The 18,548-nt window shown below is 51.0% G+C and overlaps 6 protein-coding genes across 6 annotated transcripts; 2 read left to right on the plus strand and 4 right to left on the minus strand.

Moving 5' to 3' along the window:
* Positions 1-370: 370 nt before the first annotated feature.
* COL26b_011492 (uncharacterized protein) lies at positions 371-1,498 on the minus strand (the record flags this gene model as incomplete). The annotated part of the gene is made up of 4 exons (XM_053184158.1): positions 371-557; positions 614-1,027; positions 1,080-1,140; positions 1,195-1,498. 4 exons carry the CDS (start codon positions 1,496-1,498, stop codon positions 371-373), a joined length of 966 nt encoding a protein of 321 aa, XP_053031855.1.
* Positions 1,499-2,928: 1,430 nt separating this feature from the next.
* COL26b_011493 (uncharacterized protein) lies at positions 2,929-4,575 on the minus strand (the record flags this gene model as incomplete). Its single annotated transcript, XM_053184159.1, has 3 exons — positions 2,929-3,629; positions 3,682-4,447; positions 4,507-4,575. The coding sequence occupies 3 exons, from the start codon at positions 4,573-4,575 to the stop codon at positions 2,929-2,931; spliced, it is 1,536 nt and encodes a 511-aa protein (XP_053031856.1).
* Positions 4,576-6,070: 1,495 nt separating this feature from the next.
* Positions 6,071-8,189, minus strand: COL26b_011494 (uncharacterized protein; the record flags this gene model as incomplete). The annotated part of the gene is made up of 2 exons (XM_053184160.1): positions 6,071-6,925; positions 6,984-8,189. The coding sequence occupies 2 exons, from the start codon at positions 8,187-8,189 to the stop codon at positions 6,071-6,073; spliced, it is 2,061 nt and encodes a 686-aa protein (XP_053031857.1).
* A 1,440-nt stretch (positions 8,190-9,629) lies between these two features.
* Positions 9,630-11,097, plus strand: COL26b_011495 (uncharacterized protein; the record flags this gene model as incomplete). Its single annotated transcript, XM_053184161.1, has 2 exons — positions 9,630-11,036; positions 11,071-11,097. The coding sequence occupies 2 exons, from the start codon at positions 9,630-9,632 to the stop codon at positions 11,095-11,097; spliced, it is 1,434 nt and encodes a 477-aa protein (XP_053031858.1).
* Positions 11,098-13,472: 2,375 nt separating this feature from the next.
* COL26b_011496 (uncharacterized protein) lies at positions 13,473-14,341 on the plus strand (the record flags this gene model as incomplete). The annotated part of the gene is made up of 2 exons (XM_053184162.1): positions 13,473-14,171; positions 14,288-14,341. The coding sequence occupies 2 exons, from the start codon at positions 13,473-13,475 to the stop codon at positions 14,339-14,341; spliced, it is 753 nt and encodes a 250-aa protein (XP_053031859.1).
* A 2,261-nt stretch (positions 14,342-16,602) lies between these two features.
* Positions 16,603-18,228, minus strand: COL26b_011497 (uncharacterized protein; the record flags this gene model as incomplete). Its single annotated transcript, XM_053184163.1, has 3 exons — positions 16,603-17,427; positions 17,481-17,937; positions 18,005-18,228. 3 exons carry the CDS (start codon positions 18,226-18,228, stop codon positions 16,603-16,605), a joined length of 1,506 nt encoding a protein of 501 aa, XP_053031860.1.
* Positions 18,229-18,548: the final 320 nt, after the last annotated feature.

The following is an 18,548-nucleotide window of genomic DNA, read 5'->3' on the forward strand; positions in this document are numbered from 1 at the left end:
GTGACTTGCACCATAGTTCTTCCGTTTCCGAGCGAGTCCCTGTTGTTCCCGTGATCCTGCAATACAAATGTCCTGTCCTAGCCGCTCGATGCCCAAGTGGGTCGGTTAACTGTTATCCTGCATAACGGGTCGTAACAAACAAGAGGCAATAACGTCCAAGCATGATTCTCCAGTGAGGTCCATGGATGCTGGATGAACCGCTTTCAGCCCCACAAGGAAAGAAAAAGTCCAGATGCAAAATTTGCCGTCTTTTTGCGACCCCCGAACAAGACGTGGATCCATCGTGATCCATCTCTCACCCCACTAATGCTGGTGGGTCGGCCTTTCGGGGGTCGCAAAAAACAGTCAAAATATTTTTCGTAGCACCACCTCATACTCTGGCGTCCTCCGTGGGAGACTTTCCCGTAGCAACGCTTTCCATGGTCATCCCCCTCTCCGGCGCGTGGAAGTTTTCGACATCTGTTGCGGCAGACATGGTACTCATTCTCTTGTCGCTTTCTTTAAACCCAATTGCGGGATTTCCAATAACGAGGCAGAAAACTGCAATAACCATGACCCTTGATTGATGTTAGGCTCCAGCACCAAAGAAAGGTTGGGGTCTATGACAACTTACGATGACTCGAGTCCGATGAAGAGCGGCTCGTTCCGGAAGAGAACACTGAAATATCCTTCCTTCAACTCCTCAATACGGTACGAGCATCGGACCAGAATCAGGATGGTCGCCACGAATAGGAACGCCAAGAACACACACATGTTTTTGGTGATTCTCTCACGCGCACCCGACCTGTAGGCGGCAAAGAGATAATCCGCGAAGAGTATGCAGAACACAACCAGAGTCACAACTTGGAAGATGAGACCTGCCAGAGAGACGTTGACGCCTTTTTGTACCTGGCTCTTATCGTTCGCAATGCTAGACAATGCGCCGCCGGTGGCTTGAAGGATGAGGGAGATAATATCGCAAGGAATGAAGACGTAATAGAAGAGGTGCGGGTTGAAGCGGGATATCGATCGGTCGAGAGCGATGATCCTACCCACATGTTAGCAAAGGATTCATGACGTGGTGCAGCAAGTAGGCTTACACTTTGGAAAGCATCACATAAATGGCGGCGCAGAAGAAGACAGGGGCAACGGTGATGCAAACTATTTCGACGGTTAGAAAAATACGGCGAGCCAGAAACTGCACAAACGACTTACTGATCTGAATGAGAAAGCCGCCGAAAGAGAACGGGTTGTCATGTAGAATAAGTCGACCAACATAACCGACGATTTCCACCAAGCATCCCCCGATCACGCTCGCCGTGAAACCCCATGTCTTTGCCCGAAACCCTATGACACTATGGACGACCATAGCCAGGGCGAAAAGAGCGATGAAGGTGCTGTTGGCGGGTATGGAAGGCTGATACTTCAAAAGACTGGCTTCCAGAGGACAGAGCTCCAGAGTGCAGTTGGCCTTCGGACCGAAAGTCCTGAGTCCATTTGGAAGCTTTGTTGCAGACATGTCGGGCCGGGACTTTCGAAATTGACTCCTGTCGTATGGGGTACACTGTGAAGAGACAAATCTGATCGATGCTAAGAAAGACGTTGAGATCGCGGGTCTCGAGAATTCTTAAATACTGGAGGATATGATAGGTGTTGAAGGAAGGGACGACCGCATGCGTATGTCTTATCGAGACGAAACAGCGGGGTCGGCCGTAAACACAGGAGCAATCCGTTGGAAACTTGCTTGCCTGCCAACTATTTCCGTGGCGGGAGCGGGATCTAATCTAAGACAGCCTTAGCTATCCCCTAACGAACAACAGGTCATGATCTACGAGTGGCTGGATCCCTCTCTTTCGCTTATGTTGACCCTTTTCCACGTTTAGAGACTGCCAAGTGCACTTGGCTCTCATGGCTCTCCCCATTTAAACATGAGGCTGGATTCGAAGAGTGCGGGTTGTGGAGTCCCCTTGTCTACGACCGGCCGTAAACTATACCACATTCGGGCGTGGAGGATCTCGCGATGGGCAAGGTAAGCGCCACCCCATGTGTTTTTACGGATATCCTGGCACGTATGATTGAACGGCCAGCCCGATCGACGTCCCGACAGTTTGGGCCCTATTTTAGCTGGCTCGCAAGTAGCGTAGACCGCACTCGTTGGCGCACTCGCACTCGCAACATGACGAATCAGGGAGCGAGACTACTGAAGGCGGATGAACATTTGAGACTAGCCTACGTGGTTCCCGCATCTGAACATGATGCGACGGCGGCATACAAAGACGCTTCTTATCCGCCCGAACCGTAGGCCCGCGCCAAGACACCCGATAAATCGGATAAACAATCTTCGATGCGTCATGCCAACAGCCGAACAGTTCGCGACTTGATTCTCAAAAAATCCTTACGAAGTTCTAGTCTCTCGCTTCGAGATGCGAACTGATGATGGCTGCGTCCGCTGGCTAGATGCGTCTCTAAATTCACTGCCTGACTGCTTGGGAGACAAGGAAAACTGTACATAGACAATCATTGATAGGTGGACGCGCGCGAGGCAAGTATCCTTTGTCTTCGGCCGATTACCGCCGAACGTCGCCGAACCCGAACGTCGCCGAACGTATGGCAATCACGGATCACTGCACCGAATCGCCTCTCCGAGTCTTGTTTGTGACATCAACATCATGCTAGTAGAAACTTTGTTGGTCAAGACGAGCGCTTATTCATTAAGTCTTTCGAATATCTCTGCGACAGGCGCAGCTTCATGGCAATTGCAGCAAAATATTTGCAAGTAGCTTTCAATTCAACTTTTACATATACTGATGCCCGCTACCTTCCTTCAACCCCGAAGAAATACACTTTCCAAGCTCCACCAAATTGCTAGACCAAAAGGTCATTTACGAGGGTCGTCGCCCCTAAGACAGCGCTTTCTCAAAGCATCCAGATGCAGATCTCTAAACCAGGCTAGTTGGCGCCCTCGCGGCGCTTGATCTCAAGAGGAACAGTGACATCAGTCGTGAGGGTAAAGTCATTGAGCCTGTGACCAACAGGTGGGCCTCCCTTGCGATCAACATCACCTACAAGCCTGAAGTCCCAGAAGCGCAGCATCTCGACAAACAAGACCTTGATAGCAGTGCTGCTGAAGAACCGGCCGGGACAGCTATGGGTGCCGAGGCCCCAGGCCAGGTAATCGGATGTCGTTGTGATGTAGTGGAACTTATTCTCGTTACCATCCATCTGGCGCAGCTTGTAGAAGCGGAAGCCGTCAAACTCGCTTGCAGGAGCCTGGTCCGCAACCTCTGCGTAGCTCTGCTGGGTGCTTGGTGAGGTCATGACGTGGTAGACTGGAACACCAATACGAGTGCCGGCAGGGAGGGTGTGACCGGTCGAGAGGGTGACGGGACTCTGCACGATGCGAGCCATGTTGACAAGCTTGTTGGGGCACAAACGCATGCTCTCCTTAAGGAACGAGTCGAGCTTGCGGAGCTTGACATAGGATGTGCGGCCCATGATGCGACGGCCCTTGTCATCCATGGTGAAGCCGTCTTGTTGCAGGACGTCTTCGATCTCCTGGCGCAGGGGAGCAAAATATTCTGGTCGGGTAGCCAAGTCGTACATTGCGCGGGTAACGGTGTAGCTGACGCTGTGAATAGAGACCCATGAGACTAGCACGAAAGTCAGCATTATTCCAGTACAGAGATTCTTAGGTAGACTTACGGGCAAGCTGGTTGAGAGCCAACGATGTAGCAATGTCCTCATGACTGGCACCCTTCGGGATGATGGTATACTTCAACAACCATGAGCAGAAGGTTCCCTGTGCATCATCGAACTCAAGGGCCTCTTCGTCCGACATGTAGTGTTGAAGAGGCTTCTTCTCGTCCATCCAAGTGTTGGGATCTTGCATCGCTGCTCTTTCCTTGACAAGGTTCTCGACGATCGGCATCAGAATCTTCTTGCCGCTCTCAAGGTGAGATTGCATCTGCTTGACTTCGGGCAAGTACTTGCCAATGAAAAGACGAAGCCAGTAGGGGTACTTGTTCAACGCATGGCGGGCGCGCATCAGATCAATGGTGTAGCCGATAGAAGAACGCAGCCATTCGGGCCTGCGGCTGATGGGGCGACCGATGAAGATACGCGATAGCATGAGGGCTGAGATCTTGGTGACGCTCATGTGAAGTCCCTTGGTGGACCACTTGTCGCTGCCGACGTCATTGAGCTCGATGTCCATCGCGAAGCGGAGCTCGTCCAAGATGGCGGGGATGGCACCGTTGGTGTGTCTGGTAAGATCTATGCGGACAGTGGGAAGAAGCTCTGTGCCGTAGGTGCCTCCGCCAACCTTGGTGACGGCCATAGAATGGTCAATCTTGACTTCGGCATGCAAAGAGACCTTTTCCTCGGGCATGTTCTTCACATCATCGACGAGGTTGCCAGGAAGAATGACGATGGGTCTTGATGTCTTTAGGATGAATGGTGTGTCGGGGTACTGTTTCCAGGTCAGAACTCACGTTCTTAGGGAAACGATTCCGATGGATCGAGACTCACCTTTTCATACATACGTGTCAAAGTGTTGAACACGCCCTCTGGGCCAGGATCCGGAATCTCAACAGGCATGTTCAGGTTCGGCTTTCGGAAGAAGGAATAGTATGTGACTGCACCGAGTGCAAGAACAATCGCCAACAGAGTTGTTGGCTGACAGCTCATAACGGAGCTCGCGACGGTGTGTGTGATCGCCATGATGAACGCTGAGGGTATTGAACACTGCGAACGGAGCGAACAGATTTGAGGGCTTTGATAACAGTAGAGATGGGCGATCTGGGCGATCTGGGCGACGATGCGTATTATTTAACAGTGTGTGTATGTTCCTGAACATGTAAGATTGATGATGACTCTTCGTTAGCAACTCTGCTGGCCGAGCACAATCATATATCGGCGAAATTCGTGCTCAACTGCAGACTCTCAAAATAGCGTGTAGTACCTAGTCGCTCTCATTATGCTTCTACCAAACACTGAGCTCCTGTTTCTGAGGCTGTGCAACCCCGAGTCCGCCTGGATGCCGGTGCGCCTACGGCGTTTTGACTGTGCCGGACCAAGCCCGGCTTGGCCCTGCTATGGAGACCCACGACTGGGCCCGGCCGGTCGAAAGCCAGCTTCAGACTCAAGCTCCCACGGTGACTTTGTCGTCTTGTCTTGGCGAGGCGAACCTCAATTACCTTCAATATGGTTGGCTGGCTGCAGAATATTCATCTTACGGGGTTTGCCAAGCTGGGGCTGCCGTTGATTCATGTCATGTTCGTAGCTGTTGGTGCCGCGCCCCGCAGGCAAGGCCTATTCTAGGGTTGTCATGATTCGTTTGTGACAATGCTGTCTGGAGGTGGAAACTTCTAGGATTCCGTGGGACAAAATGCATCGACCGGAGACTTTCCAGAAGTCACTTTCCCGTGGTTGTGAGATTGACTTTTGAAACCTGTACCGATTAGGCGATCGTTTGCAACAGCTGAGTTCCCTGTTCGGCAATGTTCACACAGGACACCCCCGCCATCTTGGGACGGCACTCCCCATACTTCTGAATCAGCCACGAGTCTTGGCAATCCACAACTTCAGTGTCAACTCTGGATACTCACAGAGCAAAAAGCACGCCCACGTGGGGGTAACATGTGGCTAAAGTTGGTGCACGCAGGAACTCTGTGTTCAGCATCAAGTCTGTGTTCTTGCTACCCGACAATAGAGTTCAGTGGTGACGCCGGCCGAGATAACCCAGGCACAGGACAGTTCCGAAAGCCTGGTTCCCAAGTTATGCAATGTAAATCAATCTGGAAGCGCTGAGGGGATTAAGCTTATTCGCTTGCAATCAAGGCGGGTAAAGACTGAACTATCGTGATGAGATGAGCCCGAAGGGCGGAAGCTTCGCGATGAATACGGTCGGGAGTATTTCAAGCAAAGCAAGCGCATTCGAGAACTTACGACAGATCACCAGATGTCAAAACCGTATCCAGAAGTTTAGCAAAATCTTGTATTTACGAGTAGTTCGTATCAATGACAGACCATAAAGTCCCGCTTATTGCCACGCCAAGAACGAGAACGAAATCCAATTTACAACTTGGCATCACTACATCGAGTGTTGCTTGCAAGCATGCAGATACCGCCCCAGAGCCACCATTGGGTAGCCATGTCGCATGCAGCCGAAGTCCAACCATAGAGTGTTTGGAAAGCCCACACTCACATAAGCCTCCTGGTCCCAAGTGACGCCCTTTTCGGAGCCGACTTGAGTCCGAAGCAAATATTGAACTCCTCTCTCGATCGCCGGATCAGTGTGGGGCAAATGAGAAAGAAGAGCCATCACCGCCCAGGCCGTCTGAGTGGGTGTCGAGATGAGTCCTCGGCCAGCTAAGGACTCATCTCTGTACGTGCCTAGGCTCTCACCCCAGCCACCATCAACGTTCTGAACAGCCTTGATCCAAGAGAGGGGCTCTGAGATGAGGATGCCTTGTTCTGGTTGTTCGATCGACTGCAAGTACGGAAGAGCGCAAAGAACACTGCTTGTTCCGTTCAAGTAGTTGACATGCCATCTTGCCCACCATGTTCCTGTGAGTTTGTCTTGTGACTTCGCAATGTACTGGAGGCCTTTTCTGCAAGCCTCACGGACGCGTTGAAGTACAGCAGGAGGCATGATGGATGAGCAGGTTGGTTCCGTGATAATGTAGCCGAGGACCTCAAGAACACGGCCCGTGATATCGGGAACACTGGGATCGAAGAACTCGACACCATCTGCGAACGGAAACAGATTTGCGACTTTGCTGGTGTTGTCGATGTCATAGGCACCCCATCCGCCATCGCCGCCCTGCATGGCCAGGAGCCAGTTCAAAGCTCGAGCTCCACAGGCAGAGCTGATCTCTTTAGGGTTTTTCATGATGATCGCAAAAAGGCACACAAGGGTATCATCGTTGTCGGGAAAGTACTCGTTCTGCATAGTGTTGTTAGCTAATGCTGCCAGTAAGGTACTCAATCAGGGATGTACTTACACAGTATTGAAATGACCAACCACCAGGGAGAGAAGCTCGTGGGTTCGTCACCAGATAGTCGCCGTGTGTTTTGAGAATCTGGTGGTCTTTGAACCACTTGATGGAAAGGTCGGTCCGATCATCGGCCAGCCCCGTCTCAAGTAGTCCCAGAGTCATAAGTGCCGTATCCCACACAGGGCCGATCGTCACTTGCATACGCAGGCCATCGGCGTCCTCCCAAAGCGCGTCTTCCATAGCTCTCGTCAAGTGACCCATGACGGGGTGGCTTGCTGGGAAACCGGCGGCGTGCAGACCAACCACGCAAAGGAAGTTGGAGATAGTGAGAGATCCAAAGCCTCCCGCGTCGAGATGGTTGACGATGTACTGCACGCATTGGTCGAGACAGTAGGTGCGCAACATTGACCTCTTCAAGACTGGCTCAACCACGCTAGCCGCCTTATCGATCAAAGTGCAGGCGAAGCGACCAACTTGACCGTCCTTCCATAAGGTGGAAAGTTGCGGAATTGACTTCAAAGTCCTATCCAAAGGGTTTAGAAACAACTCGTCGAGGAAATTGCCTCCCAAGGTTTCTTCGCTATCGTCGGCTCCGAAGGGATGCAAAGGAAAGATCGGTTGGTGGTGCTTGAGCAGCATCACGGGCACAGCAGACACCCGTGACCAGTAAGAGAAAGAGTAGATGTTGGCTGGTGAAAGACCAGCAGGAAGAGCCATAAGCTCAGCAGGAACCTGAGCCATGTCTTTCCATGCAATGATGCCGAAAAGTGCCAGCACCAATTGTGTCAAGACACCGACCTTTGCAACACCACCATGGCGGAGAACAAAAGCTCTTGCTTTGCGCATGGGCTTGCTGTTGACATTGGTACCGAGAAGCTTCAGCCCAAAGTAGGCCTCAACTGTGGTCGAGACATCTCCATCCCAGTCGTGAACAGACGGTGCTAAGCCCCAAGAGCCATCGTCGGTGTTTTGTTGGGAGAGCAGCCAGCGTCGGAACTTGTCTGCCTCATCTTCGGACAAAGGCATGCCGAGGATTTGTCGAATACATAGCCATTGTACGGTAAAGGAGACGCTGCTGCGGACTTCCAGATACCAGTGGCCATCAGGCTTCATCTGGTCGTACGCATGTTCGGCAGCCTGCTGAATGCATTTTGTCGCAGACTCCGCAAGATCATTATCTTGTTGTGTGAGAAGAATGGTGTTTGTTGCCATGATTGTGTTTGATGATGTTGAAGCTCACAACAATACTACGATCAAGGAGTGAAGCCAGCTTCATATCTCGGACTCATATGTTGCGAACACTTGTTAGCTAAGCGGATACTAGAGGCCCCTGCAGCCATCGAGATGCATTCCCCAAGGGATACCAAGCGCCGCAGGAGACTTCTCGAGTGGACCTGTTCATGGTCTGTTACGTCACGAGTTTTCTCTGGTAGACGGATTTCTAAAACAAGGACATCCCTCAGCGCGTTCAAAGATTGTTTTGGCACATTCTCTCACTGTTAGCTTTGCTGCGTCTCACCCGCCAAGCCGTTCACTGCCAAGAGCTTTGTAGTACGGAGAAATAGAACTGGAGTTCCCCGGCATTCTGCCGTGTGTACATCGAGACCTTTGCTTTGAGTAGTGAACGTGCTCATTGATTTTCTATGTCAGGTTCCCTGGCATGCTATTATTGGGGCATTGGGGTTTGCGCCAAGACGTCAGATGAAGGTATCGTGGTGGAGGCGATCCATCGCACACTCCCCTGCGGCGATCGACTATGCGGGGTTACAATTCCCGCAGGAGAGAACTACTACACAGGCCGTGTTTTACAGTTCTACAGCTCCAAAGTCGATCTTTCCCCGGTAGGAAACACGAGTCAAGGTCTAGAAACCCAATCTGGAAATAAGCTGAACCTGATAATTGAATAATCCCGCTTTATTCAGACGGAGACTATTGAGTCAGAGCACGCACGCCCTGCATTGCTGTCAGTCCCATCTGTTGGTCGGCTTAACGCCAAGAAACCACCGGGCTGTACCTTCCTACGGGTCAAAGGCGTGTCGTCAATTTTTGGAAAGCTATGGATATCCTGTTGATGTGGTCCCGCGTGGCCGGTCACACCTTCTCTGACGCCTTGGCCAGAAAGCTACCGTGTTGTTGGGCAGTAACAGTGGAATTAGACAGGCATCAATCCAGAAGCTTGGGGGTTGTAATCACGATATGTCACCGCAGATGCGAATCGCCAGTCTTCATACCAGAACATAAAGATTGTGCAGATGTCATGCATGAACACCGTTGACATATCATGAAAACCGGCAACGTAAGATAGCCTATGGTCCATGAGCCAAATACTTTCTGGCATATCTTTTGTTTCCCTATGGATCACCACATTATCTGGTACTCATGCTTTGCCTAGTCTCAGACCTGAAGAAGTGTTTTGTCAGCGACTCTTTGGGGGATTGCTCAGTTATAACTTTTCTTCCTCGTTTTTTCAAACTCATCTTACTCTTGTCAATTTTGGCTCATTCGATACATCTCAGAGCTAGAAGCCTTTTTGTGGCTTGCCAGCGTTGGTCAGCTGCAGTCTATCAACCTCGTCGACAAACGACTTTCACAGTCACCATCACTACAGACACCTACACAAACACAACCATCATTGATACCACAACAAACACAATGCATCTCACCACGATACACATGGCGTTAGTCGCCACAGTTTTGGCAGGCATCGTCTACTTCGCCTTCTCGTTATTCAAAGCGCGCAGCTTCTTTCGTCGTCTTCAGAAGGACGGCATCCCCATGCCTCCTCATCATCCCATATTGGGACACCTTGGTCTGTTGTTGAGCATCATGATATCTCTCCCGCGCGATGTCATGCCTACTGTGGTTCTCGCAGATCAAGTTCGCAGACGGTATCCACACCTGGACAAAGCTTTCTATCTTGACATGTGGCCATTCACTGGACCGATGTTGATGATCATCTCACCAGATCTCATGCGCCAAGCGACTCAAGGCGAAAACTCATTGCCCAAGGTAGCCTTTCTGAAGAACTACATCAAGCCGCTAAGCGGTGGACATGACCTCGTCAGTATGGAAGGCGATGAGTGGAAGCGCTGGAGAGATGTGTTTCGCCCAGCTTTCAGTCGCGCAACCGAGCTTGTGCCCAATATCGTGGAAACAATCTGCGTCTTCCGGGATCAGCTTGTTGGCAGAGCTAAAGGGAACAGTGGTTTGTTTCAGCTGCATCACTCTGCGCTGAACCTGGCTATGGACATGTCCGGCAAAGCTCTATGGAACCACGATATGAACACCCAGAGGTCCTACAACGACATGGCTGACGCCATTGTTTCACAGCTTAGGTGGTTACTTGTGGAAGGCTTCATGCCATTTGCAAGTCTCAACTTCATCAGGCCTTTGGTACACAAGTATAACGGCTTTCGAATGGAGAGATACATCGCCGGCGTGCAGCACAGACAGAAGACCAATAAGGACGACGACGACTGCGTGATTAGCCGGGCCATCTCCAAAGTCCGCGCTCGACACACGGACAAAAAGCTCTCTGCAGACCCATTTCGCGAACTCGGAGGCGAGGCTCATTTCAACAAAGTCATTAAGAGCCAAATGAGGTTTCTTCTTCTAGCAGGCTACGACACCACGGGTTCAACCATCACATACGTCCTGCATATCCTATCCCAACACCCCGAGGTCCTGTCCCGAGTACGACAAGAGCATGACGAGGTGTTAGGCTCGAATGTGTCCCGCGCCGCCCAGCAGCTCAAAGAAAACCCGCACCTCGTCAACCGTGTTCCGTATACTACAGCGGTTATCAAGGAGACCTTGCGCATGTACCCACCAACGTCAACCCTTCGGAACGGAAAGCCGGGGTTTGACCTCTATGATCGAGAAATTCCGGGCTCTACTGTTAGATACCCCACAGAAGGGTGCATTGTTTTTGGCAATCACCACGGCCTGCATCACAACCCTAGATACTGGAAAGAGCCCGATACGTTTCTTCCTGAGCGTTTTCTCACAGCCCCGGGTGACCCTTCGGGCTTACATCCACTCCAGGATGCGTGGCGTCCGGTAAGTCAGCTGAAACTGTCTCGTTATTTCACAGAACCAAAGTAACATTCACATGTTCTAGTTTGAGAAAGGACCTCGGGCATGCATGGGCTCGGAGCTTGCAATGGTCGAGATCAAGGCTGTCATCATGCTTGTTGCTCGGGAATTTGATTTCACGCCTGCTTATCAGGAATGGGAGGCGTCACAGTCCAAGCAGGCAGTGGGAGAGAATAAGATTGGGTTGGGAGTCTTGCTTCCAGGCAGTGCGCCAAAGCATGTCAACGGCGATCGCGTGTATCAGACTACTGGAGGTGGAGGAAGTCATCCGGCGGATGGCTACCCGTGTCGGGTGAGGTTTGCGCCAGGAGTTTAGCTGATTGAACTATCAATGAAATACTACGTGTTTTGAATGCATGAAATTGGTGCAAAATTGCGATCAGCTCGTATTCATCTTATCGTGGTGGCAAAGGTGGTTGATGTTGTGACTATACTTGTGTCGCTCCACACCTAGAACTAGCAGTCGTTAGGTCCGGGCCAAAGTCAGTCCCTGTGGTTCAGAGCTGTTGGAAGAGTTCTACCACAGATAACTAAAGTCTACAATGTTATTTACAAGTGGGCAGTCGGCGGAAATTTGCCAAATTGGTACACCCCGTACCGAAACCGTACAGCCGAGACCGATGCAGACAACCGTTATCCAAACTTTAACCTCAGCCATGATGTCAATGAGAGATTAAGTCGCTTAGAAATTCATGGAGTAGAACAGCGTTAAAACCTACAAACCACTGCATGTCATCCCGCCAACTTCTCGAGCACATAGTCTTTTGCATTTCGTCTGAAGTGATTTGCCGGAAAGCAAAAGTCATGAACCGCCAAGGCCTACGCTCATAGCCCCAAAGCTACGGACTTGGAATTCTGACAGCTGGAACTTGAGACGGCTCGAGGCGTTGCGAGTCGGCATGGCTCTGAGGCGCCAAGACGAAAACGAGGGGTCTAATTCTGGTGCCGGGAACTTTCAATTGATGCGTCACGTAGTCATCTTTTGCCGAAATATCTGCCTTGGCATGTGTACGCAGTATGTTTTCGCCCAGCCTTGGCCCTGAGGAACCAGAAGGCCTTTTGCAACAGACACAGCGTATCGTTGCTACGCCCGCCCCAAAGAACGGCATGAGACAAAGGCACCGGCATGGAGGTGGGGTCTTATCCGCACACCCCGCAGCCCGCACCGGCGCTGGGGGTCCGTCGGCGATCCTGGTTCCCAGGGGCCCCTGTGTTGGAACTCATCGTTATATCGGGGACCGCACATAACGAGAACGAGAACTACCTCATCTCGAAGACTGATTGCAATGATAATGATGGCACAAGTGATGACCGATCGCGCGATCCTCGGGTTCGAGCAAATTGGTCAGATAGTTTTTTTGGCAGCTGCGCGTGTTCTCGCAACTATTCGGACGGCCATACTCAACATGGAGGCCACAATCAACCATCTGGACAATCACCATGTCCAAAGCAATAGCTCAACACATATGGGTAGAGACAATTATGAGCTTTCGAGAGGCTACGTCCTGGCATCAACAATCATTGCAATCCTATTTGCACTCTTTTCCTACTTCAAGAAATCTTCCAAATCTGCCACTTTACCATGGGTAAATCAACCTGGCCCTTTGGATATTTTTCGAATGAAAGCCAAATACAGGTTTCTCACGGGTGCCAGAGACATGGTTCTTCAGGGGTTCGCGGACTTTCCTGACAGCGCCGGCTTCCGGATGGTAGCTGACGGTGGTGAAATTGTGATGCTCGCGCCAAAATATGCGGCTGAGCTGAAGAATGACCATAGAGTCGACTTCGTGAAGCTGTTTCTGCAGGTAAAGGATGCTATTCCTGAGATCCGAATGCGCTGTGCTAGGTCTGATCACAGAGAATAGGACTTCCACGAGGGGATACCAGGCTTTGACTTTACCCAGCAAGGTGCTCGGGACGCGAAGATACTACGAGAAGTAACTAAAAGCCAATTAACACATCACTTGAGTAGGACACATTGAGACGCGTTGTGTGGACATGTAATAACAGTTGAATTAGGCAAGATCACCGACTCACTATCATTCGAATGCACGACCTCTATGCAAAGAATATTCACAGACAATGAAGGTAATTTATCTCGAGTCTCCAGATTGTAAATCACGACTAACGGCACTCTAAGAATACCACGATGTCGAACTTAGATCTTCGCTTCTGGATCTTATTTCACGAATATCGTCAAAGGCTTTTCTCGGCGGCGATCCATTGTATCAAAATGAGGATTGGCTCAAAATCACCACTACGTACGCTGGAACGGTCAATCGTGCAGCGGTGATGCTCCGACTATGGCCACGCGCACTTCGTCCTTTGGTGCACTGGGTGCTCCCGTCTTGTCGCGAAGCGCGCACTCAGGTCCGCCTGGCTCGTCGATTATTCGAGCCCATGGTTGAGCGAAGACGCCGAGCCAAGGCAGAAGACCCGAACGTCGTGTTTGATGACACTGTCGAGTGGGCCGCAAAGGCTGCGAAAGGCATGCCCTATGATGCATCTGCCGTTCAACTTTTGTTTTCCATGGCCGCTATGCACACCACCACAGACCTTCTTACTCAAGTTATTCTCGATCTTGCAGCTCATCCTGAGATGCTTGATCCTCTGCGTAAAGAGATTGAGACAGTGCTCAGCGAAGAAGGCGGATGGACCAAGGCAGCACTACACAGGATGAAGCTCCTCGATAGTGTGCTGAAGGAGTGCCAGAGAATGAAACCAGCGGCCATTAGCGGCCTGCGGGGAATCCTGAACACGGACGTTACGCTATCTGATGGACTCCGTCTTGTCGAGGGAACGTCCATCGCTGTATCGTCCCATCTGCACTGGGACGAGAAGATCTACAAAGACCCGCTCAAATGGGATGGCTGGCGTTTCTACAATCTACGCCAGGTGCCCGGAATGGAGCACCGGTCTCAGCTAGTCTCATCGACCTCCCCCGACCACATGGGGTTCGGCATTGGAACGCACGCATGCCCTGGCCGTTTCTTCGGGGCGCATGAGGTGAAGGTAGCTCTGTGCCATTTTGTTTTGAACTACGACTGGAAGCTCAGTGAAGGCACCGTGCCGCAGACGCGAACTTTCATGTGGTCGCTTGTAGCTGACCCAAAGGCAAAGATCTCCATTCGGAGAAGACGCCATTAGCAACTAGTTTCAACTCAGATATATGGCTGTGCAAGTGAAATTCCCACAGATACGCGTCATGCTTCTAGGCCAGGCATCAAGAAATCAAGTACATGGGTTCAAGATACTGCTTCAAGGCCTAGAATTGCATTTGATCATCGCCGGGACTTCCGTTCGCGTAATAATTGACTGGTGTTGGGGAAACTTAAGCTTTTCTTCTAGGGATGTCTTTATCGTGCACCGTTGGAACAGAAAATGTCGCCGAGACATCATCTGGGTGGCCGTTGCCTAGTATGCGGCCGGAGGGCTGAGGCGGACTTCCAGAGTTGGCATCGCCGCTGCTGGCAGTGTAAACTTAACGTAAGCTCGAAAGCTTTACATTTTACACCTACGTCATTTTCGGTACCATTGCGGTTTTGTGTCGTTCAACTCAAGCTGCTTGTGCCTTGACTCCCAATTGGCAGATGTCCTAACCACAAGCGGCCGATTCTTACCGTCTCAATTCTAAGCGGTCGTCTTTTTGGGAGGCTAGAAGCCTCTGGGCTGAGGTGACAAGTCCTCTAAACCACAAGTATCTTAGTTTAATTTACCAACTAGCGTTTCCTGTCCTTGACTGCAGAAACCTGCCAAGACATGACATCTGAGTAGAAGTGCGAAGTTGAGAGATGCTTCTCCGCAATCAATTCTCGCTGACTGATCCGTCAACACAAGGCCATCTCCAAGACAGCACATGCAAAAGTGAGTTCCCATTGACGGTTTGAGAGACGTGCTATCTGACGAAGAGTTTTGATACCATAGTCGATGACTCGACGGGCTAGACCGTGGGCAGAGCGCCAAACAAATTCGCTCGCAACGATGGCTTCGGCTCAACCATTGAATGACTTCTCACAAGCCCATGACAGTTGAATATATATTCATTGCTAAACATTCCACTCTCGACGCCTAAGCACCCAACCACATCCGCTACCACAGCTACAATATTCGATCTGATCATTCATCATACCCTATACAGTACTTGATCATTCACTGCAAAGAACTCCAAGCTAAACTCACTGATCTACAAGACCCGGCAAAGCTTGTGTTGAACACCGCCGGTGTCATTGCCAAGGCATTGTCTTTCAATACGTGCTCTGATTCGTTATTCAAGGCCGTCAAAACACTTTCCGGGGGCCAGGCACATGGCGAGCTCGTCAAGCTGGGTGGCCAAATCCAGAAGAATGTGGAGCAAATCTCCAACGGAGTTGATTCGCTCAACAATCACCAAAACCAAAAAAGCCACAGCTTTCCTCAGCACGTTCACGACTTCATCGCCTCCTGCTATGACGAAAACTCCGAAGCTGCTGAAGACGAGTACTTCTTCGTATATCATCCTGGCACCGACTGGTACCCGGCCTTCAACCGCCTGTTGAAAGAATATCCACTTCCCAAGTTCTGTGGCACATTTCACAGTATTGGGGCAATGTCAGTCTTCCTGGAAAAGTTCCGGCTGGTTGTTGGACCAGACCCTACGATCAACATTTTGGTCCCAGCTGTCCATTTGTTCGTTGTACCGGATGAGTTCGAAATACCATCGGACCTGTTTCCTCTTCGCATTAGAGGAGAGCTTCACCAAAGTGGTAACCCCTACGTCCACGTCAACATAAAAAACATTTCACCACTTCAGCGGGACTGCTTATACAATGTTGCGAACATCAATAAGATTAGCGCGACCGACGGTGACGCCAAAACCGCAAACCGACAACATAACGTTCATGGCAACTGGCGACGAAAGGTCTACTCGATATCGCGAGCAGCCGCAGTAGGCGCGCCTGCGGCTGCTAAGCATATGGCTACTTGCAGAGCGCTGAGTGGACTTCTCGCCGCGCCCGCGGCTGTTGTCTGTCCTCCTTTGATGGCCACAGTCGCTGTAGGATGCGCTGTGGCTGCTCTTAGTTGCGATGCTGTTGCAGGGATCAAACCTGGTAAGGCGGCGAAAGAAGACGCCGAAATTCAATGGGACAGACGATTCGGCGCGGAGAAGGGCAGTTTATCTGGTCACAACCTGCTGGCAAAGATGAAAGAAAAGAAGGGCAGTTTGTCTGGCCACAATCTCCTGGCAAAGATGAAGGAAATTGAAATCTGAATGCAACATGTCTCAGAGGCTTCAGTGGCAATGGCTGGGTGGTTGAACAGCGAACGGTATTCTTACCCATTACTTCAAATCCTTTGGTCCCTGTATTCACGACATTCAGATGACTCGCTTTCTCGGCAGCAATCCCACTAGGTAGTAGTATAGATAGTGACAATGACTGTGTACACGCAGTAATATAATGCTCAATTCTTAATCGAAACACAGAATTGAAGACGCCAAGTGAATGGAATGTTTGCGGTCACAAATTGCGTGTCCCCTATATCTGATCCGCGGCTAATAGTCCACCGGGAACCGAGCTCTGAGACGTTCGCCATACTTGTAAAACAGGAATGGCACAGGAACAAACGCAATCCCGATGAAAGCAAGCAGACTGTTTCCCCATCCGAGTTCCAACCCTTTGTACAGAGGCGGCCCAGCAAGAGGGAGAAATGCTCCGAACAGACTTCTCATGAACGTATTCGCGGCCAAGGCCGATGCAGACGCCTCGGCACCAAATGCATCCACGAGATAAATCTGAGACGGCATAAGAATGATGAAGGATCCAAAGCCGATGACAAATGTGCCGAGAACTGGGACAATCCAGTGAGTATCACCTGCAGCACTCCAACCGTACCAGAAGAACCCGATTGAAACGACAGGAGCCATCCAGACCGACAGCAGGAGGCGAATTTCGGGCCGCGCTGGCACTCCGGTAGCTTTGGCCGCCTTGACTTGCTTGTCGCTCACTGCGCCAACCAGCCCGACTCCAAATATCATCCCAATCGCCAGGCCCAGGTATGCTAGTCCAGCCTGAGAAGGGCCCCAGCCGTACTTCACCTGGAACACAGCGGGGAAGGTTGTATAGAGAAGGTACGTGAGGCCGAACATAAAGGCGCAGTAAAGAGAAATGAGAGAAATGATGGGCGAAAACATAAGCATCTTGGTCGGGCGCGCGATAGCTCTCCACAGCAACTGTCCTTGTGTGATGTTCTTCGCAGTTCGGGCTCGTAGGCGATCGTTGCCGGTGGCCTTGCGTAGGTATGCGGCCTTTCGTTCGAGTAAGATGGGTTCGAAGGTTTCGCGCATAATGACGACACCTATCAGAGATACGACGCCAGCCTGCCAGCTTTTGTCAGATGTATGCACACACCGGAGAAGTATCTGAGACCTACTAAGATGAAGATCACCCAAAATGTCCATCGCCATCCGCTGTACTGGGTGAGTGCGCCTCCCACGACAGGGCCAACAACTGGACCAAGTAAAGGGCCAAGACTGAATAGCGCCATTGCCTTGCCGCGCTCATCTGCCTTGTACATGTCGGCAATGGTGCCTCCTCCAACAGCCATCGGCGCTGCACCGGCACAGCCAGCCAGAAACCTGAAGGCAAGGAACATGGAAGCGTTTGTGCTAAGGGCGCATCCAATTGTGAAGGCTTCATATGTTATGTTGCAGATGTGGTAGACGGCAAGTCTTCCATAGATCTCTGATAAAGGGGCAATAAGAAACGGGCCTACGCAGTACCCCAAGACGTAGATGGAGACAGTCAATGATGCAACCATAGAGCTGGTGATTTCGAACTCTTTGACAAGATACTGAGCTCCAGGCGCGAACATGACAGCTGCTAAGTTTCTGGACATATTGGGATTAGATTTCTGACACGTTACCCTGTTAATCATGATATGAGAGATTGACATACGAGTAAAGCGTAAACGAGCTGACGAGGAGGACGTGGGCGAGCTTCGTTCGTGGTCCCCAGTTTTGGGGATTCAAAACATCTTTTGGGCCTTCCCAATCGACGACCGATGGGTCGCTGTTTGCTTTCTCGAAGGCAAGACTGTTGACAGACTCCACGGGAGACTGCAAGTTCTCGTAGGGCGACCTGCGCTGGGCATCGCGATCTTGCTGCGTAAGCGACGCCATGTCGATGACTTTACTCATTCTTCTCGATAACTCTCAAAGTCGGTAGAATATGAAATTGTTTGTATAGCACAAGTGTTGTGAATGCAACGTGCCAGGCAAAATCGATGGCAGCATCACTATATTCTAGGCGCAGATCTTAGACAAAAGTCCAAGGATAGCATCGCCATCACCGACAAGTGATCAGCCTAATGCCCAGCTTCCCCTGCTCGCGTCAAACCATGGGTGTGGCCATGCCAAGGCAGAATATCAATTGCCGTAAATAGCATCGGGGACCATCACGCCTCGATGCACATATCCAGAATATCATTATCGAGGTATTT

Source organism: Colletotrichum chrysophilum, assembly GCF_026319265.1.
Source record: "Colletotrichum chrysophilum strain AFK26 chromosome Unknown scaffold_142, whole genome shotgun sequence".
Classification (NCBI taxonomy): domain Eukaryota; kingdom Fungi; phylum Ascomycota; class Sordariomycetes; order Glomerellales; family Glomerellaceae; genus Colletotrichum; species Colletotrichum chrysophilum.